This window comes from Oncorhynchus masou, chromosome 33 (assembly GCF_036934945.1).
Source record: "Oncorhynchus masou masou isolate Uvic2021 chromosome 33, UVic_Omas_1.1, whole genome shotgun sequence".
Lineage (NCBI taxonomy): Eukaryota > Metazoa > Chordata > Actinopteri > Salmoniformes > Salmonidae > Oncorhynchus > Oncorhynchus masou.
The window spans coordinates 31,220,245-31,242,762 of record NC_088244.1 but is presented as its reverse complement, the minus strand read 5'-3'; the positions used below and the strand labels follow the sequence as shown (position 1 = coordinate 31,242,762).

Sequence of the window (22,518 nt, the reverse complement as noted above, 5' to 3'; positions counted from 1 at the left end):
AGAGGGGGGAGTATGGGAGGGCGTTAAGAGGAGAGGGGGAGTATGGGAGGGAGTTAAGAGGGGAGGGGGGGGGTATGGGAGGGAGTTAAGAGGGGAGGGGGGGGGTATGGGAGGGAGTTAAGAAGGGAGGGGAGGAGTATGGAGGGAGTAAAGAGGGCGGGAGGGAGTTAAGAGGGGAGGGGGGAGTATGGGAGGGAGTTAAGAGAGGAGGGGGGAGTATGGGAGGGAGAGGAAGTCTTTACACAAGCTACAGCCAATAATCCATTTAATTAAGCAGTTCTAATAGACTAACCACTGTGTTCCATGACATATGCCAGAAACCTTGTTTAATGTCATCCTTGTCCATAAACAAGATTTGAGTCAGGATAAGTTCAGTCTTTGAATCGGTCTGCAACGGCATGCCATCACATATCCAGAGGGACAGCACAACAGTCAGCATTCCCAGCTTCATCATCTCTTCTTCGATATAAAGAGGAGCATCTCAAATGATCAGAGTCCTCATCACAACGTTGAGGTAACATAGACATGCCCCATAGGCCTACTAGCATAAATAATATCAAGGCAGTAAGTACAATGTAAACTTTTCCTTTCTAATACATTCAGTAGATGTATTGTCACTATTGTCCCACCTGAGCCATCTGTTTGTTGTTGATTATCCTGAGTTCTTGCTGATTGCAGTAGTGAGTTCTACTGAAGTTAAGTGAAGCCTTGGTACCCCAACATTTGTTTTATAGTCTCCCCTGACCAATCCCTGACACTCCCTGGCCACCCCTAGGCAGGTGACCTCTCAGCCCCTCACTGCCATCCTGACGTGACGCCGTACCGGCCACATTCTCAATGGATCTACAGTAGACAACAGCCTTTTCTCCTTCTCCATCCTGGGCTGAAGAACTGCAGTCATCAGTGGGGACATTGACTGTATTACTCCAGTGACTCAGAACTATAGTAGGTGGGACCTCTGTGGATTAGTTAGTCCACAGTTTTGACCCCCCCCCCCCCCACCCCTGGCACTAGCTTGACTGCCTGACGGGCTAGTTTGGGACAGGCCAAGGTCACTCAGACAAATCGGCTGAGTAAGATAGTCAGGTTTTGAGGGGAAATCATTGGGGCAGCAATAGCAAGAGCTGTCATCTCTCTATCTAGTCAGAGCCCCCAGAAAGAAAACAACATTGCATTTGACTCTTCCCACCTCCCCCACCTTGAATTCTAGCCCCTAGCTTCCAACTGGCAGCAAGTAGAGACAACGAAAAGACAGAAATTGCTTTATTCCGAATGCAATAATGCAACTAAATCAGATGTTGGACTAATGGCACATTAACCTGTACATGTAGTATAATCAACATTTGTATGAAATTGTACTCATCCAGCCAACTGACATGTAATCATCCTTTGCTATTCTGTTGTTTTTACATATGTATTTTCCATCTGTATGTATTGTGATTAGTGAAAAATGAATTGCCTCATTGAGGACATTAAAGTTTTCTGAATTTGAATCTGAATTTACTGCCTGGACAGTATCTGAGGTAAGATTGCCTTATCAACTGCGATTTGAGGTAAAATACCATATGCGTTTTTATTTTTTATTGCCACATTCTAGTCTACTGAATAGGATGATACTCTTTATGGGTGTGAAGTGAGTATCAGAGAGACAGAATGACATTATTCATGATATTACCCACATAACAGTGCATGTCAAATCTGAATTTACAGCACTAACATGATGCAGTGTTAATACATTGCAGAACAATTAGTAGGCATGTAAATAAGTTGGCAGTGGGTTACTACAACAACATGTGGCTAAAGTACAGGCAGTGGACGATACTGTAGAGGGAAAATGAGACAAAATCAAATGTAGTTTGTTTTCTTCATTTTTTTCTTTTTTTATTATTTTACAGCAGAAAGAATATAAAGCATTCAGAAAACATCTTCCATATTTTAAGGGCATTTCAAAACGTTTTGCATGGCTTCAGCAGCTGAAATCTCTTAATTTTTTTTTTTTTACATATCCATCGAGTCAGTGACACTTGTACATGCACAATTACAAAAACAAAACGAACAAACAAGAAAGAGGGGGAAGAAAAAGTAGGAGAAAGTAATACACATTAGGAGAACGGGAAAAAAGGAGTGGTTGAAATAATAGGGGAAGGAGAGAAAGAGAGGGTCACAACAGGGAAAGACCGAGAGGAAGACAGTTATAGAGGAGAGGAAAATGTATCTAACACTAGTTCACATGCAAAGTGTCGAGGACCCACGACTTTGTTTAAAAGAAGGGCCATTTTTTTTCTTCTTGGTTTGGAATTGATGAAAACGTGCAGTTCGGTAAAGGGTGCCATATAATTGCTGTCCATAAACTACTGAATGCTTGTCTTGCAATACTGGCATTTGCATAAGAGTACGTCAACTAAATGTGTCCAATCATTTTCTATCTTCACTAGGTCTATAGGTCTCCACAAAAGAATGCTTATTGCTCTGTGTCCACAAGTGGAAAACGTTGTGAGATGGTTTCTGCTCTGTGGTCCTGATGTGCCTACCTTTCAGTAGTTTGGGTGCATTGACAAAGGTAGAGGAGGAAAGCTAGTCCCTCGGGTCAATTAGCAGAGTGTAATGAAGGTAATCAAATCCATATGAAGTGCCTGTTTCTATAGCTAACCTGTCATACCATCCAGAAAATGGATGTCAGCCATTCCTGAAGGGCTTTTTTTTCTGAAACAACTGTCCCTTTAATATCTGGTCATCTTCAACTGCCTCAAAGTCTCAGGAAGACCCCACTCAAATGTTTCAACATGTCATCACCCATATCTTAACTGAGATGAAATGTATAACTGAGAATAACTCGATAGACTACTTGAAGCTTTGTGTGATACTATTACATAGCAAGTCCTTGTTTTACTGAGAAACATCAAGTCAGAGGAGGTCAAAGGTTGAAATGTTACTATACTCATTAGCATAGTCTATAAAAGAAAGTTAAGCATTTCCATTAGACTTCAAGCCATAGTGTCCCATAATGCAAACTCCTTTCTGTCTGAGCTATAGCCAAGACAGAAAAAATTGACCGTACTGTCAATTGTGATCAACTTGTGTCAATTGTAATTAGCTACACGACAATGTTTTGTATCCCCTATTTTTGATTTAGTGTCCTTACATCTCTCCTCAGTTCAGCTTACTTATCTGAGAGGAAATTGATAACAGTAATGTATCCAGGATCCTAGTAATCCTTTGCCTGTCTTGACCAGAAAGTTCTGTTGAGGGGTGTTGCATCTTCTATCCTACTTCAATACAGTATGTCCTCTCTCTCTGCAGTGAATCACCAATCAGTGTCCTGCTCCACTTCCTCCTCCCCATTTTGGCACCCTGAGTAAAAGACGGAAGGGAGGTGAGCCGTTCCCTAGGAGTAGGAGCAGGCTAGGAAAATAACACAATGATGAGCTCCATCTGCTGAACTGTGTACAAGTGAGACTGACTGTGCCTTGACATACCTATCTGCATATCTGGATATGTCCAGTGCAGTGTACTGTTGCCTGTGTGTGTGTGTGTGTGTGTATTGTTGTGTAGTATAATACTTGCAGTATACTGCAAAAAGAGTGTCCGAACTGTTCAGGTATTTGAAGTTGAGAGCACACCATCTCTATATCCAAATGAATGAAAAATAAAATGTGTTAAAAAAAAGTTTCAACTTGCTTCTAGAAAAACTTGCCCTCATGCTACCCCTGGAAATATGGTCAGTAAATACTGCAGATTGATCATAGTTTGTATTTTAAGGGTTCTCCTCTTCCCTCCAATCACATGCCCTCCGTCTTTCAGAGTTCTGTGACACGTCAAACCAACGTTCTTCGTTTTACAGAACAGCAAGTCTTTAAAAGTCTAACTACCGATTCTAGAAAAATAAGCATGCTTTGGGTGCAGTTCAGTCACCCAGTTAACTATGTTACCCATGCAAGCATAATAAAACCTTCTCATATGGCCACAGCAGTGTATTGGCTGGCATTCTTACCACTACCAGAATGATGAATGCAAGGCAATAAAACCACAGAAGTTATGGAATCTAATTCTCATGGTTTCAACAGGCAGTTCCAATAGAAAATGAAAACGCTTAGAATGTTGACAAGATGGAATGCGCTCCGTGGATTAAGGGAACACTGTCACTGGAATGAGTTTGGTGATGTTTTTGGATTGATATATTGTGTGTACTTGATATACAGTAGTCCTAAAGAATTATGGATCAGTTGCTATTGGTATCTCCAAAGCCATGTTTTCCTCCTTAGGTACCTTGCATGCTTCCTGACATTGGCTTTGTGCGATCAATCAGGATATGATTAGGCACTTTCTACATAAACACTCTGAAAATAGGTTTACATATCAAGTCTCTGTGAAATAAACACACACATACAGAGAAATAAACCCAGAAGTACATAAAAACAAAAACACCAGAACAGCCAACAGTGTCTTGAGACGCATTTCAGCATTTAAAACAATAAAATGTAATTGTCCAATGGCATGTTCTTATAGGAATATAATATATTTCAGCAGAACTGCAAGAACCAGCAGACACTTATGGCCTAGGATTGAATACCATTGGATAGTCTCTATCATGCATTCACAGATACAGTATAATCAACTGGTATCAATGGGTCTGTTCCCACTTCCCACATATCATTTCATCATCTTTCAAACACTGCCCTCACATACCCCATTATGAACCAGACACATACATTGTATTCTTCCTCAGAAGTTGCTATAATAGTAGTGGTGCATCTTGTTACACTTACAGATCACTCCTTTTGGCTCATTGACTTAGCTGCAACGATCCATAATGGTTCATGTGTTTCACCATAACCCCATCCGTTATTTTTTGTCGTTGTTGCACTTTCGATTGTTTAAAGTGTTGCTTCTGCAGGCAAATGACTCGTTTACTTTTACAAAGAATGCCAGCGATGCTACACATCATTCACTGTTGGCCACATGACATGTTGACTCTGGTCTGTCCAGACCCTGACAGGCCTTGGTTGACTCTGGTCTGTCCAGACCCTGACAGGCCTTGGTTGACTCTGGTCTGTCCAGACCCTGACAGGCCTTGGTAAAGTTAAGCTTCCAGCCCAAATGTAAAAACAAATGTCTTGTGTCAGCAGTTCGATAAGTTGATATCGTCTATTTCATCACCCGTGAGTTGTCCTATGAAACACATGTTCAATCAACCTCAACTATAAACAACAACAACAAAAAACAGGGCTGAGATTCCCATAGACACGGTTGCCATTTACAATCTTTATATGAACACAATCCATTCGAACATGCTAAGAGACATTGACACCACCACCCTTCTCTCATACGGATAAAACAAAGCACACCTTTCTTTTGCATTTGAAATGTTACTGACAAAGTGATCCCTGTGTATTTGGTGATGATGGCAACAACAACAAAATCTTGGGTTGTTCTGACGTGTGATAATGGATGAGAAACAGGAGACTTAAAAGTTGCTGTAGAAATATTTCTCCCTCTGCAATGTGTACCTCTATCTGTGATTCGCTGCCAGTCGTGATGGGACCTTGTGGTCTTCAATGCTAGTGTCTATTTCATTGTATGATTATCTGTTCTGATAAGATTAACTTAATTCTCTTGTTAAGCAATATAGCATTCACATTACTTGGCACCATTGGCAAAAGATTCTTGGTAGCCCAAAACAAAAATGTAAACATACCATACATGTCTTAAGATCATTTTGCAGATTTCTCCTATCTCTAAATACATTATATATATTTTTTAAAACTTTTTAGTATTCGCAATAATGTCATGCTTTAGCAAAATGTTCTTCTCAAGAACAATCAAAATAAAATAAAATACTCTTATAGTGAAATAGTTAGAATCATTTTACAGAGCATAGCCACTACTGCTTTTGTTTAGTGTTTTTTTTAAACCTTTGTTCATGTTTTTCATGCACATAGCTCATTTTTATCCCAGGTATTTACACTATATACAATCAATACAACCATACTTCTTAGGCATTCAAACAAAACTATACAAATATTCTGTTTTTGTCTCGTACCTGTTTTTGACCCCTTTTTAATGAATAAAATAATATATTTCTAAAATACAATCCCCTTTTGGGTAAATGTTTTCCCTACGTACCTTCAGCCTTCTTTATATACAGAAACCGCTCAATTGTCAAAAATATGGATTTGTCTAACCCCTATTTTGGGACTAGCTTAGGGACCCCTCAAAGAATCTCTAAGATGTCAAGGCAATGTATGTGATCTTCCCCTCAAAAGCCCTCACAGGCCCTGAAGTTCATTTAAAAAGAACAACAATAACCTTCATGACTGTAATCATTACAACACAAAAGAGGCAAGTTTTCTTTCTTTTTAGAATACAGAGGAAACAAATAAGGCAAATGAAAAAGAAAACAAGAGGACAATGTTGGTGTCATTCAGTAACGAGAGGGTATGAATGACTCTTGGGGAAGTAGGTGGGTACATGGGAGACTCTGTTGCATTTTAACATGAAGACAAACGCAAAACATTGAAAAACAGAGGTTACAGACCTAATTCCAAGCACGCAGACGAAGACTTTCACCCATAGGCATGCACATTTGATAAAATCGACAACACATCATTTTTTAGGAGACAAGTCAGTTATACCGGTAATGGGTATAAGCACGGAACAGATTCAAGCAAAGAGGAATTAAACATATATTTAAAAAAAACACACACACCATTGAATCCCTTTATCTCTTGCCTCACAGTGCCCCCTAAACGTAGATAACAAAATAAGCCATTCTTTGAATAAGCCCCGCCCATTCCTTCTCACACCCCTCCTACATTCAGATGCAGCCCCGCCCCTACGGACTGACTGGCGGAGTAGAGCACAGCGTAACAGAAGGACGCTTGATCTATTTCCAGTTACTATACTGAATGTATTCACCGACTGTTGATAGGGAGAGTAAGTTTGCAAATGGATCAATATATTACAGAGAATGTTTGGTTCATTAGATGACATTCTCCTTCAAATGGATGAATCAGTTCACTTAAAAAAAATAATTATGAAATACAATTAGAGCCAAGTCCCAATGTGTTTCTGTAATGTTTCCTTATGTTCTGGTTGGTGTCTGTCCTCCATCCTAGCTGTCCTCCATTATCCTTTTGGTTTGATCCACTGGTGGCAGGGACCTTTTGAACATGTCCAACATTCCTCTTCCTTTACCATCTAAAAACCTAGACTCCGATACTCCCAAAAAGACAAAGCAATCCATGAAAAAGTGCAAAAAATGTCATGAAGCTAATGTTCTGCCCCCCACAGCTTCTTCTCCTTTAGTTTAGAATTCTACAGAAGAAGTTGCCTTTCCAACATACACAACGATAGATAAACGTGAAAAATGCTGTTGTTGTTGTACATGTAATCGAAGTGGAATCAGTCACGCTGTCATAGTTGTAATAATAATCGCAGTGTTTTCACTGAACTGTTTATTTTCTTCTCTTGTAAAATGTCTTGGGTACAAAGGGGGGAAAGAAAAGGAGGAGAGTGATGTCACATTGTGAGGGGGCTCTTCTGAGGGTTCTCATGTTCCTTGGCCCTTTTCGATTCGTTCACTCTGAAACACAGACGGAGAGACAGATGTCATTTAAACAGTGGTCTATGATCACCGTCACAGATCAGCTCTCACTGGATGGTGATGTACTCTAATGTCTCAAACCATTCCCCTCCCTAGAAGACACCATTCCCCTCCATAGAAGACACCATTCCCCTCCATAGAAGACACCATTCCCCTCCATAGAAGACACCATTCCCCTCCCTAGAAGACACCATTCCCCTCCATAGAAGACACCATTCCCCACCATAGAAGACACCATTCCCCTCCATAGAAGACACCATTCCCCTCCATAGAAGACACCATTCCCCTCCATAGAAGACACCATTCCCCTCCATAGAAGACACCATTCCCCTCCATAGAGGACACCATTCCCCTCCCTAGAGGACACCATTCCCCTCCTGAGAGGACACCATTCCCCTCCCTAGAGGACACCATTCCCCTCCATAGAGGACACCATTCCCCTCCATAGAGGACACCATTCCCCTCCATAGAAGACACCATTCCCCTCCATAAAGGACACCATTCCCCTCCCGAGAGGACACCATTCCCCTCCATAGAGGACACTATTCCCCTCCATAGAGGACACTATTCACCTCCATAGAGGACACCATTCCCCTCCATAGAGGACACCATTCCTCTCCCTAGAGGACACCATTCCCCTCCAGAGGACACAATTCCCCTCCATAGAGGACACTATTCCCCTCCATGGAGGACACCATTCCCCTCCCTAGAGGACATCATTCCCCTCCCTAGAGGACACCATTCCCCTCCAGAGGACACAATTCCCCTCCATAGAGGACACTATTCCCCTCCATGGAGGACACCATTCCCCTCCCTAGAGGACATCATTCCCCTCCCTAGAGGATACCATTCCCCTCCCTAGAGGACACCATTCCCCTCCCTAGAGGACACCATTCCCCTCCCTAGAGGACACCAGTCCCCTCCATAGAGGATACCATTCCCCTCCCTAGAGGACACCATTCCCCTCCCTAGAGGACACAATTCCCCTCCAAAGAGGACACCATTCCCCTCCATAGAGGACACCATTCCCGTCCCTAGAGGACACCAGTCCCCTCCATAGAGGATACCATTCCCCTCCCTAGAGGACACCATTCCCCTCCCTAGAGGACACAATTCCCCTCCATAGAGGACACCATTCCCCTCCCTAGAGGGCACCATTCCCCTCCCTAGAAGACACCATTCCCCTCCATAGAGGACACCATTCCCCTCCCTAGAGGACACCATTCCCCTCCATAGAGGACATCATTCCCCTCCATAGAGGACACCATTCCCCTCCCTAGAGGACAACATTCCCCTCTATAGAGGATACCATTCCCCTCCATAGAGGACACCATTCCCCTCCCTAGAGGACACCATTCCCCTCCATAGAGGACACCATTCCTCTCCATAGAGGACACCATTCCCCTCCCTAGAGGACACCATTCCCCTCCATAGAGGACACCATTCCCCTCCATAGAGGACACCATTCCCCTCCCTAGAAGACACCATTCCCCTCCATAGAGGACACCATTCCCCTCCCTAGAGGACACCATTCACCTCCATAGAGGACACCATTCCCCTCCCTAGAGGACACCATTCCCCTCCCTAGAGGACACCATTCCCCTCCCTAGAAGACACCATTCCCCTCCATAGAGGACACCATTCCCCTCCATAGAGGACACCATTCCCCTCCCTAGAGGGCACCATTCCCCTCCCTAGAAGACACCATTCCCCTCCATAGAGGACACCATTCCCCTCCCTAGAGGACACCATTCCCCTCCATAGAGGACATCATTCCCCTCCATAGAGGACACCATTCCCCTCCCTAGAGGACAACATTCCCCTCTATAGAGGATACCATTCCCCTCCATAGAGGACACCATTCCCCTCCCTAGAGGACACCATTCCCCTCCATAGAGGACACCATTCCTCTCCATAGAGGACACCATTCCCCTCCCTAGAGGACACCATTCCCCTCCATAGAGGACACCATTCCCCTCCATAGAGGACACCATTCCCCTCCCTAGAAGACACCATTCCCCTCCATAGAGGACACCATTCCCCTCCCTAGAGGACACCATTCACCTCCATAGAGGACACCATTCCCCTCCCTAGAGGACACCATTCCCCTCCCTAGAGGACACCATTCCCCTCCCTAGAAGACACCATTCCCCTCCATAGAGGACACCATTCCCCTCCATAGAGGACACCATTCCCCTCCCTAGAGGACACTATTCCCCTCCCTAGAGGACAACATTCCCCTCTATAGAGGATACCATTCCCCTCCATAGAGGACACCATTCCCTCGAGAGAGGACAAGAGACATGGAGATCGACACAACCCTCGTCAACGGGAGCTGGTGCTGGTCTGGAAAGAAAACACTGATTAATCTGACAACTATCAACATTGATAAAGACTTATTTGGATTAGATCTCATTCAGTCTAAATGATTCTGTTGAATCGCTAAGTCTTACTGCTCACTGAACCCATTCCTTCAATACAGGTCAACATTGAAACTTGAAAACGATTCTTAAAGCAGTTTGATTTACTTTTAGACTCTTGGGAATATAATGTGATTGAAATAAGGTGTCTTGATAATGTAACTCTCTCCAAAACAAATCTCAAGAGAGGAAACAGTCCCTTGACAATTCCACCAAATATTTGTTGGGCTGAAAGAGACCATCAAGGCAGGCAGAGGTTAACTAATTGGTTTGTATTTGGAACATTGCTATGCACCAAATAAATGACTTTATCACTCCAGAATTGTGTTTAAATGAGTTTAATCAGAGGACTGTATTATTGTGTCTATCACTAAATGATGAACTACTAACACAATTGAAAACGTAACACATTCAATTTGCGAAAGAGGAGAACATGTAATAGATATTTCTTAGACAAAAATATCCTATCCAAACTTGCATTGTGTTTGTATTGCATTATGTCCACTGGGAAGTGACATTACCTTGGCATTCCACTTGTGAACCATGTCCAAACTGAGCCAGAGCCAATCTGACGGCTCAGTAAACACCACACCTAATCAGTGTGTACAATGGACTCAGTAGATCTCACTGTACTGTAAGTCATTAGCCAATAGCCAATTACTGTGTTATATCATAATCAATATACCTATTGGCCCTTGGTGCTTGTACTGCTGACCACAGGAACACTGGGACTGGTGTATTTGCTCTGCCTGGCTGTACCTTCCATACTGCTTCTGAGAAAAGTCTTCTCATATGCATTTAGGATGAGTGGACAACGAGTGGATAGAACCAAGGTAATGTCCATTTTTTACCACCGAGGACCAGTTTGCAAACAAGTGTCTTCATTTGTACTTTTAAGTGCTGTCTTCTGGGAATACATTGTACATATTGTTGTATATGTTTTTTTACCCAAATAAATTAAATTCAGAATGCGTTACATTTCACATGGGTTTACACGTGTATCAACCCCAAGGTCCTTAACTCTACAGAGCTCAGCGGTGAGCCCCCACCCACACTGCTATTTATGTAGGTTTAGTGATTCTCAGTGTGCTACTTCCTCTTCCTCTTCCCCTGGGGTGTGAATCCATTACTGGTACCACTCCTGCTGTTCTAACTCCCTGGAGGTGCATGGCAGGGACTCCCCATTGTTTGCTTGGTACTGCTAGTCTGACCTATTTGTGCTATCACAGCACTGTAACCCAGATCTTAACAAACATGATTGCTATCGCATCTTTATAGTACTGTAGCTACCTCACCTGCTCTCAAAGCACAGTAACCCATACCGTACAGTAAGGATTTCTCAGATACAGAGGAAGTTAAGTTATCGGGGTATGGCCTTATCAACCTAGCAATTTGTCATATAGAGATTGTGCTGATATATTACAATGAATTGATTCATACAATGAATTGATTCTCACAATGAATTGATTCATACATTCAAAATTCCCCCTTGTCTAAGAAGGTGAACTACAGTGTTTGTGAGTCATAAAGATGATGACGCTGATGATAACCGTCACATACTGTCGGTATTTTTGTCAATATGCCCGAAGACTTTCCGGGGGAGGAGTGGGACAGACAAACCGTTTCCACCCATGAAGAATTTCTTCAATATATTCAGTGATGACGCAAGTGTCATTAAACCAGGCCTGAAATAGTGACAGATATCAATGCGATGCTGAAGGGAGCTCGTACAAGACCGTTTTGACAGTTTGAGGGAACAAAACCAAAGGGGATCAAGCCCTCCCTCAACTCTGTCATGTGGTGCGCAACAGGACAGACAGTAAGACAGACAGCTGTTTGGGAGAAAACATCCGGTCCATAGCATGCCTGGGGGTACATGTTAAAGAGCAAGGCCCATAGTCATGCAACATAGAGAAAACAACCTTCCGTTCTGTAAATAGGCATTTTCACAACCACATCAATAAAACAGAAGAACAATTCAAGTCCTTTCCAGAGAAGAGAAAGAGGTGCCTGCTAAGTGTTGCGGTGACATAGTCATTCATAAGCAGTGGTTAGTTGGTTCAATAAGAGTAAAGCTTCGCCTGCTCTGACTCTGAGCTTCTCAGTCAGTCCACCTGTGGCTCCAGTAGGCAGCCATCATGCAAGCAGGCATCAAGCAACAGTGATGGACAAGATACAGGGAGGGGGAGAGGGAGAGAGAGAGAGAGAGGTTGAGAGGGAGGGAGGGAGGGAGGGAGAGATGGATGGAAAGAAAGTGAGAGAGAGACAGAGAGGAGGTCAAGGGCTCAGGATATATAACTGTATTGTTAGAGAGAGAGAGGCAGAGACATACAGTGTAGACAAGGAGGAGAGAAAGAGAAGGACGAACTGAGTTGCTGAGGCTGCACTCACCCGCTTGAACAGTCTATGGTCCATCAAGGGGCTTCGCATAAAAAGCAAAACAATACCAGACAGCTATTAGCACACAGTAGGCACTGTGAGGGAAGGAATTGGGGTGAGGAGAAGAGAGGTGGGGGCCAAATACAGTGGAGGGGAAGAGGGGGGTGTCTGAAGTGTTGTATATAACCCACCTAGACCTTTTATCAACCCCCAAATAAATAAAATAGACAAATGAAAACAGAGAACTGTCCCTCTCATCTGTGCAGACTCCTTCTTGCCATCTAACGTGTAGTAAACCATTCATATATCTTGCAAATCCCTACACTGAAATAAGGTATGTGTTTGGTAGTGTGTGTGTGAACATAACAAACATATTTGGAAACCCATAGGAGTTAGTGTTGTGGGCGGGGCTTACCTGTGGCGGCAGCGGCGTAGAAACCTCATGATCTTCCTGGCAGCCTGATCCTGCCTCTTGGAGAGCAGACTACTTCTACAACACACAAGACAAGAGGGAACACTGGCTTTTGAGAGGGTCCACAATGTTAAAAGATGCTGTGTCTGTTTGAAGCTAGTGTAGTTTCACAATGCTTGTGCTCTTTTTCAACCACGCTTTTAAACTTGACTTCAGGAGATTCTGTATAGCATGGATACTATTCTCTCCGGGGAAACTCAAGAGTCTTGGTGTCTTCATCAATGTAAAAGATATTTACCGAAGTCATATGTTCAAAATCTCAACCAATTACGCATGAACACAGAAGGCCACTACGATCCTCGGGACTGCAAATGGGACTGCGGTCGTTCGTTATGAATTGATTTCCCCAAGTGAAGTCTGCAAGGTTAAAGTGGCAGTCAGCAGTTGCCTTCTCCCCACCCCCGTTCCATAAAAAAAGCTGAGGGATGGGGCTGGAGGAATGTACCGCTCTCAAATTCATAGACGGAGCTACGGGTCTGGCCAAACCCGTAGTATCAAAATATTACTTTTGAGGGTATATAGAGTTTGTTAAAATGTACTTTGCTTACAGACATTGGCATAAAATAAGCTTATATTTTGGGTTCTGATGGGGTACGGCAGTTGAACTAAGCTCATGAGGCATCTTATTCTTCAAGAACCATGGGTACATATCATTCATAAGTCCCAAAATAGATGTAACAACTGCAGACTGCCCCTATCCTGTAATGAGGCCCACCTCCTGTATGTGTGTATTACTGTGTGTGTATCTGAGTGTGTGTCAATGCGATTAGCTACTTGAGTTTATGCTGCTGTATGTTCGTGTGTGTGTTATTTAATCAATAAGGCATCAGGGATTTGTGATATATGGCCAATATACCATGGCCAAGGGCTGTTCTTAAGCACGATGCAACGCTGAGTGCCTGGATACAGCCATTAGCTGTGGGATATTTGCCAAATACCACAAACCCCTGAGTTGCCTTAATGCTATTATAAACTGTTTACCAACATAATTAGATTATAATTAGATTATAATTAAAATAAATGTTTTGTCATACCTGTGGCTGTCAGCCAATAAGCATTCAGGGCTCGAACCACCCAGTTTATAATGTGTATTTAACTACCTGAGTTTGTGTTGCTGTGTTTCAGTGTGAGTGTGCTACTGTGTGTGTGTGTGTTGTTGTGTTTCAGTGTGAGTGTGCTACTGTGTGTGTTTGTGTTGCTGTGTTTCAGTGTGAGTGTGCTACTGTGTGTGTGTGTGTGTGTTGTTGTGTTTCAGTGTGAGTGTGCTACTGTGTGTGTGTGTGTTGTTGTGTGAGTGTCACGGATCCCCCCAGTACTACTGCTCATTCTGTTCACCAGTTCCGGAGGTCGACGTCACTGGCCTTCTCGGCTGCACTGAACTGTGTCATTACACACACCTGTCCCCTATTCCGACAGATTAGTACTTGCATAAATGTGTCCTTTGTTTCCCCCATTGGGCTGTTGATTATTGTTCCCATGTCCGTTGGCCGTGTGAGTACCTATGCGTTGGTGCAGCTGTAATGCTGCGTGCTTTATAGATTGTGTATTACGGGTATCGTTCCGTGTCGTTCATCAAGGTTGACCTGGTTTGGGTACAGCCCAGTGTTTTGTATACGTGCTTGTTTTGGGTGTATTAAAAACCCCTATTGTGTATTCCTGCACCATCCTTTATACCAGCGTGACAGTGTGATTCTATTGTACTATAATATTGATAGCACTAACCACACAACATCCTTTATACCAGCGTGACAGTGTGTTTAGCTACCTGTGTGTGTGTATGTGTGTGTGTGTGTGTGTGTATGTGTGTGTGTGTGTGTGTGTGTGTGTATACACATACCTGAGTTTATGTTGCACCAGGGCGGCGACGGCTCCTCTGCGGTGGGGCCTGAGCCTGCCAAACTCCTTGTAGCCGCGGTAGTACTGCTGGATCAGCACGGCCGCCCGCCTGCTCTGCTGGAACTTCCTCTGCTCCTGGTAGCTGCGGAACTTACTCTGGATAAGAATGGCGGCCTGCGTCATCTTCTTATAAAGTGCATACTGCCACCGAGACGACCAGAGAGAGGAGGAGACAAAGGGTCAGGAACAGGAGGTTTGGAAATGATGGCCTCAAATGCACACATCTCTTGTCTGATTCACACTCTATGGCCAAATCAAGTCAAACTGGACTGACCTGGTGACACATTCACTCTCGTTGCTGGAAAAGATAGACTAGCCAGTACGGTTAAGGTTGGCCCTAGAGTGTGAATCAGGCACAATACTATAGAACTGGACTTAGGAAAGGTGCTGATGTAGGTTGAGTATCAATATAACCAATTCAAGTGGACTTAGGTTGCATTGTAAGCAATCTGAGACAGTGAAAATATGTTACCTTCAAGGCTATCCATGTAAGCTTGCAAACAAAGAAAATGTGAGATTGTGAATCACGAAGGCATGAACAAGGTTCAGTCTGCGCCTAGAAAAAGTTTCTAAAAATCCCTAATAAATGTACTGCATCTATCCACTGTCTGTAAGATAACGCAATATGTAAAAGCATCCAACTATTGAATCTCCATGTGTTTGCCCAGCCTACCTGTTTGTACTTCTTGTAACAACGCTGAATGACGGCCGCAGCTACTTCCTGTTGATCTCTGAATGGGCGCCCCTGTGAGAGAGTAGGAGAGGTCAGAGGTCAGAAGTCAAAGTATAGGAAGTGGCGTAGTCTATTATAGGGCGCCGCGGCTCCCTGAGGTCTCTTCCTGGGCCCAGGGCCCTGGTTGTCTGGAGGACAGAGGGAAGACCTGGGGTTGAGGAGGCTGGGGGAGAGGCTCCATCCTGGGCTGGGAGAGAAGAGAGGTAGGTGGTGGTGCCAGCCCAGAGTTCTTCTCCTCCCCAGTGTCAGCTGGCAGAGGGGTAGAACAGATGACAGTGAACGATAGTGAACAGTTTGAGACGTGGAAACTCATTAAAGCTAGCCATGGGGGGGTAGCAAGGTGAGGCGTGGGGGAGCTGGGCAGGGTATGTGGAGCTGGTTAAGGACAGGAAGCAGCGGGCTCCACACACATATAATTTAAAGAGAGAGAGAAGAGAAAGGGAGAGAGAGCTTACAGGGAGCAGGGAAAAAGGAGCAGTGCAGTCTTTCCTTAAAGCAAGGCCATGCTCTGCTCAAAGCAGTCCTTTCCCATGCTGAAACCACAGGGACCACAGAGTTTGAGTGTGTCTTAGTGAGACACGCACAGAGAGAGGTAGATATGAGTGTTAATTAACACAATCCATTGATGGTTACTGGGTGAGGGTCCTCACAGCAAAGATAGTGTCTTGTGCACTCAGCACACTCCGACACAGACCAGGACGTAGCTTTGTTCATATAGCAACCTTTCCAGATTCAAGGGACCCATTCATCATTTCACCTGATAACATTAAGGTCAACACCACATCAACATAGAGGGCCAGTCCTAACAGAGATGCTGTACTTTGTTTTGGACAGCAGGTATGATACTGTGTGTGGTACCTCATCCAGGCCTGTACCTTGTACTTGCGGAAGGCAGTTTGGACTAGACGGGCGGCCTCGTACAGCTCCCTCTGCTCGGGGTCGGACAGGGTGAGCTGGGCCAGGTCTCTCTCCACCTTGCTGTTGGAGGCCTGGAGGAACTCGCTCCAGTCGGCCGGGGGGGGCAGGGTGGGCCTCCCCATGGACCCCTCCCTCAGGGGAGACCCCCTGGGCTGGAGGACGGAGCGAGAGGTCCACTGTACAGAGATCTGGAGGAAGACAGAGGGAGGGGCAGGGGGTTGGAGGTGACAGTTTAAAAAGTAATCAGCTAAGTATTGTTGTCAGAAAATGTAGTACCAATACACTACTGCTATGCCATGCACAGGAAATCTTCTGCAAAACATTTATGGTCAGTTTCCCAGATCAGAATTAAGCCTACATATTCTCCATTGAGAATGCTTTTTAGACTAGGTATAGACTTAATCTGGGTACAGAAAACCAGACCAGATCACATTCAGTCCAGAGTGTGGCTCTGCTGTGTTTCTCACCGTAGATGTATAATGCTGGGCAGCTGTTCCACGTCTCCGAGGTAGCTGGCCAACCAGCTCATGGTGTTGCTGACCCCAGTACTGTCCAGGGGCACCCCGTCCAGGGCCACAAAGTTCTCCCTCTTGATCCTCTCTGGGGTCGCCTCAATGATGTGCTCTGCCAGAGTCATCATGTTCACCTGCAGGGGGAGAATCCCCCAGGATTGAGTATACTGCAGTTTGTTCCGTTGCTTTACAATGACGTGCTTTTTTGGTTCCGGTGCATCACAATGTGGCAGGAAGGATGAGTCATTACATCCCCATTTCATCTTAGATGTTTCCACATTATGAGTTTGCAAGTTTAGAATGACTTCTAAGAAACAATGAACATTAAACATGATCGTGATCGTGACAATGACTATGAAGACGATGGTTGTTATTGTTGTGCATCCCTCGCTCTGCCCCTCATCTCCCAGGCTCAGCCTCAGTGTGACAGTGATGGATGGCAGAGGGCTCTCTTGGCTGTGAGAGCCGATCAATGGATGGAGTTTATTATGTGGTGATGGAGGTCCACACACTGCCGGGGAGGCCTGTGTATGTGGGTGTGTGTGTTGACTTCACACGTCAGGGGATCCAGTGGCACGGCCCAACAGAGCTGCCAGCGGTCAATCACATCTTCTTGTCATGTATATTCACTGGTAGTGCAGATCTATAGACGTGAGGTCGATACTATGACGTGCTATGGATAGTGTTGTCTGGTAAACAAGTGTGAATGTACGTGCAATGAGCAGGCCAATAGACAGGGTTGGCAGTGGAGTGAGTGGTAAACATTAGAGTCACTGTCTTGGGTAAATATATGGTAAAAAGCAACTATCTCCAGTAAAGATATGATAAAGAGTAACTAGAGTAAAGTGACAGTAGAGAGTAGGGTGAGTTAACTGACCTGCAGGTCATTCATCTGAGTCATACAGTCCTGGTTCTCCAGATCTTCTCTGTAGGACAGCAGTTCAGTGCTCACCATCTCTCTCTCAGCTATCACCAGCATGTTCCCCAGCTGTTCCCTCTGTCTCAGCCTGCTAGCCAGCTTCTCCTTTCCCAGGCTGCTGCCCCCAGAGCCCCCCGAGCCCTTCCTGCCTGAGCCCCCACTGGAGAAACCCTCCCTGGAGCACCATTTGGTTCCTCCGGATTCTCCAGCACTTGCCCCACCGGAGAGGCTCTTGTCTGGGCTGAGGCCCTCATGGGACAAGCTCTTGGGGCTGAAGGACAGCTTGTGTAGCTGCTGCTGCTCCAGGCTCAGTGGGACAGACATGGCCTTGTCGGGCCGGGCCTGGAACATCTCTGGGTTTGGCTTGTGTTTCTTGGCCAGGGGCAGGTCTCGCTGGCACTCACTGCTGTAGTAGTTGGAGGGCTCAGATCGCGGCCTTCTCAAGTCTGCAGAAGGGATACAAGATACTATTTTCAAGACATTTAAACAAACAATATTTCCAAAATGTTTTTGTCTAAAGCTCTATTGTCCCTTTACCCCACTGATACCAGTGTGGGGCCTCAGTTACTGCCTCTCCTGTCCCCCAGTCTGCTCTGACCTGGGTTGAGGTTGCTCGAGGTGGCCGTGGTGGAGCCTCCTTTCTTCCCGCCGGGCGCTATCACGCCGTCGCTGGCCCATGTGACCATCCAGCTGTCTGAGGTGGGAGCGTCGTGGGGGGTGGGGGAGAAGGACATGCGTGTGGTGGGTGGCAGAGGTGCAGGGGGCTGCTGTTCCTCTCTCTGCAGCTGCTCCAGACACTCGGCCAGCTTGGTGTGGCCGCGGGAGCGGGCGATGGACAAGGGCAGGCGTCCCAAGGAGTCAGGGATGGCCAGGGCCCGTCGGTCCCATTTATACAGGACCACTGCCGCTTCCAGGTGACCTAGGGCACACGCCCACATCTGGAGAAAAGACAGCAGTGGCACAGGTCACAGGTCAGAGGAAAGGTGCCAGCATGCCTGTGGTAACTTAACATTCTTGGAAAAGTTCATCTTACAATTGAATGATTTATGAAAGTCTGCAGCGTTTGAAAGGCTTTATGGAAGAATCCTGCAGTGGTTTCATGAGATACAGCTCTCTATATCTTACCAGAGGGGTGCAGGAGAAGTGGTCCACATTGAGGGGATCGACCTCCAACTCCAGGTCAATGCTGTCTGCATGCTTGGTGCTGTTGGAGGAGAGAACAGAACACTGTACTCCCAGACTACCTCTGACTAAAACACAACATTGTCGACATAAAGTTTTCATCTATTTACAATTTTTGAATACAGTATTTCCTGGTCCTAAACCAGTTCCATAATATATACTTATATGTCCCAAGGTCTCTCTGTATATTACTTTGATAAACAGACAATCAGAGGTGTCTGAGGTTCTGACTCACCGCCACCTGATGAGTGTCTGGATGAGGGTGGCGTAGCCCTGCCCAGCGGCCAGGTGGAGCAGGGTCATGCCCCTGAAGGTCTTTGAGTGGATCAGGTGTTTGGACTTGGCCCAGCAGGCCCGGTTCATCATCTTCTCACACACCACCACCACACGGCTCTCAAAGCTGCTGCCCGCCTGACCCTGCCCTGACACACACTGACAACACACACAAACACATCAATTTGTAAGTCGCTCTGGATAAGAGCGTCTGCTAAATGACTTAAATGTAAATGTAAACTACAACACCAACACTTTACAACACCTGACTTCTCAAACAGAAACAGACAGTACGTTTTTTCCCATGTCGTCCTCCATAAGCCAAATATCTACCAAGTACATACAATATCAAAGACACTTCTATATCGTTGAATACATCACAAAGCCATTGCTCCATCAGTGAAATAGTGCATTTCCTACAGTATGATCTACTTTACCTGTGTCTGGCTGTTGTGACCACCACCACCACCTCCTCCTCCTCCTCCACCTGCTCCTGCTCCCCCTCCTCCTCCTGCACCTCCTCCGCTGCCCTGCTGGTGATGGGAGGCCATCTCTGCCATCCGTCTCTCCATCTGCTCCAGGCGCTCCAGGATGGACATTCTGAACTGGTTATCTGCAACATAGACACATAACACACGTCAGCATCCATAGACCTACAGTCTGGTCATCAGTGACACCCAGTACTATGGTGCCATATGGTGCCTATGAAGGCATCTGTATCAATCGGAAGGTATCTGCAACCAAGACACATAAACACGTCGAAACACATCAGTCATTAACTTCAGCACCACTGTTGCCTTTACTTAAATAACCTTTAAGGACCATCAATCTTGTGCTAATTGCTGCATGCACACTAATTCAGTCATTCATAAAAATGCTTTTTTCCCTCTAGTAATCTGGACTGGATGATTGACCAGGGAGTGGATGGAGGCTTGGTGAAAGTGTCCGCTCACTCGTGCACGCATACATACACACACGCGCACACACGCATACACGCACACACACACACACACACACACACACACACACACACACACACACACACACACACACACACACACACACACACACACACACACACACACACACACACACACACACACACACACACACACACACACACACACACGCGGTCTTAGACACCCTCTGAGGAGAGTCTGCAGATGGACTCTCTCTCCTACTGATGAACTAACTCTAGCCCATTATGACTGAGTTTATCATTCCTGCTGTGTTCTGCCTCTCTTGGCCGCATAACACTACCTTTGGCTTATATGGTAGGAGGGGCTGAGAGCCACTGTATGAAATCACTCAACAAGCACTCGTCCATAGTCCTTGAGAAAGGCTTTCCATAGATAGACAGATGGAGGCTATTAGGCTGTACAGTTACTAAATGCTGCTGGCAAATAGTTTTCCAACCATAAGCAGCGTTAACAGATCTACAACCTGGACTGAAAGTAATGCTTCTGGAATTACGATTCAAAACATAATAAATGCTGAGTCATTTAAAAGTGCTGAATGCCATGACAATGAATTACAAGCATACAGAACATTGCATGCATACCGTGTATTTTATGCTTGAAGCCACACAAGTCAAATCAAATGATGATGAACAACGAGTGGGTAGTGGGTAATGGTTGGAGTAGGACTGCTCTCCATCAGTTGACCTGCAGTTAGTGTGCTTTAGTCACTTACACCAACACAGAGGAGAGAGCTCTATGTTCAAACACACGTACACACGGACGCACACATCCACACACACAGACAGACACACACATGCACACACATCCACACACACACACACACACATACGCACACACTCGCATGCACACTCGCACACACACAGACCGTGGGATGGGATGGGCACAGGAGTAGGGAAGGTAGTAGGGAAGGCAGTAGGTCCATTGCAGAAGGGAAGGCAGGCAGGGAAGGCAGGCAGGGAAGGCAGTAGGTCCATTGCAGAAGGGAAGGCAGGCAGGGAAGGCAGTAGGGAAGGCAGGCAGGGAATGCAGTAGGGAAGGCAGGTAGTGAAGGCAGTAGGGAAGGCAGGCAGGGAAGGCAGTAGGGAAGGCAGGCAGGGAGGGCTGTAGGGAAGACAGGGACAGGGAATTCAGTAGAGAAGGCGAAGGCAGGTAGGGAAGGCAGGCAGGGAGGGCAGTAGGGAAGGGCAGGCAGGGAAGGCAGTAGGGAAGGCAGGTAGGGACGGCAGTAGGGAAGGCAGTAGGGAAGGTAGGTAGGGAATGCAGGTAGGGAACGCAGTAGGGAAGGCAGTAGGGAAGGCAGGTAGGGAAGGCAGTAGGGAAGGCAGGTAGGGAAGGCAGGTAGGGAAGGCAGGTAGGGAAGGCAGTAGGGAAGGCATGTAGGGCAGGCAGTAGGGAAGGCAGGTAGGGAAGGCAGGTAGGGAAGGCAGTAGGAACACTGCATTAGCATTTCTCATTTAGCCACAGCGAGGCTGTTTCTGTGGCAACCTGCTACTGAGCGGTAACTAAGCGACAGGAATATGCCTGTGTGTGTATGGATCCTCCCTCCCCGCGGCATTGGCTTATTGATGAATGGGAAGAGGAGGACTCGGAGCACGAGTAGAAAACGGGTCAGAAAATCCCACAATGGAAAAAATACAAACACACATACATGTACATCCATTCTCCATCACGACGTTATGATAACGGTCGTACATTATCTCCCTGAGGGGACCCTGCAGTAACAATGTAATGACTCCCTAAGTGGGGAGCTGCCACAGCAGGGTCCTTGTGACATTTACACGACAGCGTTTCCTGGCAGTCAGTCTCAGGCAGAAGCTCTCCGCCCTTCAGGGAGTGAATGTCATGCTTGTGTTCACTATAAGTCAAGTAATTGTTACTGTTAAAGGAAAAAACATACAGCCAATGGCCAGTGAATGACTTCTATCACCGATGATGTGTAGTAGATCTAGAAAATCCAATGGATGTTCATCCCACATACACACCATCCTTATGTCTCTCCCCAGCTCTCATCCCGTCACTAGCCATGGCTGATACTTAAATTACACCCCCCCCCACCTCCACCATAGTGCTCGCTTTCTTCACCTCTCCATAGGTGGCTAAGGGCAAAGTGCTGATGAGGGCTGCAGAGGTACCATACCCAGACCATACCCTAGTGGTAGGAGGGGGGAGGTAAGGGTCAGAGGGGTTAAGTAGGTCACAGCCCTGCAGCATTTCTAGCCAGCGGGGTTATG

General features: G+C 45.8%; 1 protein-coding gene across 1 annotated transcript in view; it reads right to left on the bottom strand.

The window, feature by feature from the left end:
• Nucleotides 1-4,497: 4,497 nt before the first annotated feature.
• Nucleotides 4,498-22,518, bottom strand: part of LOC135528246 (calmodulin-binding transcription activator 1-like) — a 477,130-nt gene continuing 459,109 nt past the window's right edge. The window contains 14 exon segments of the mRNA XM_064957197.1: nucleotides 4,498-7,582; nucleotides 12,415-12,445; nucleotides 12,818-12,892; nucleotides 14,712-14,911; nucleotides 15,243-15,263; nucleotides 15,444-15,515; nucleotides 16,379-16,575; nucleotides 16,578-16,609; nucleotides 16,889-17,067; nucleotides 17,811-18,298; nucleotides 18,451-18,790; nucleotides 18,978-19,056; nucleotides 19,270-19,466; nucleotides 19,745-19,920. Coding sequence (XP_064813269.1) covers nucleotides 7,550-7,582; nucleotides 12,415-12,445; nucleotides 12,818-12,892; nucleotides 14,712-14,911; nucleotides 15,243-15,263; nucleotides 15,444-15,515; nucleotides 16,379-16,575; nucleotides 16,578-16,609; nucleotides 16,889-17,067; nucleotides 17,811-18,298; nucleotides 18,451-18,790; nucleotides 18,978-19,056; nucleotides 19,270-19,466; nucleotides 19,745-19,920 — 2,120 coding nt within the window. The 3' untranslated portion in view covers nucleotides 4,498-7,549.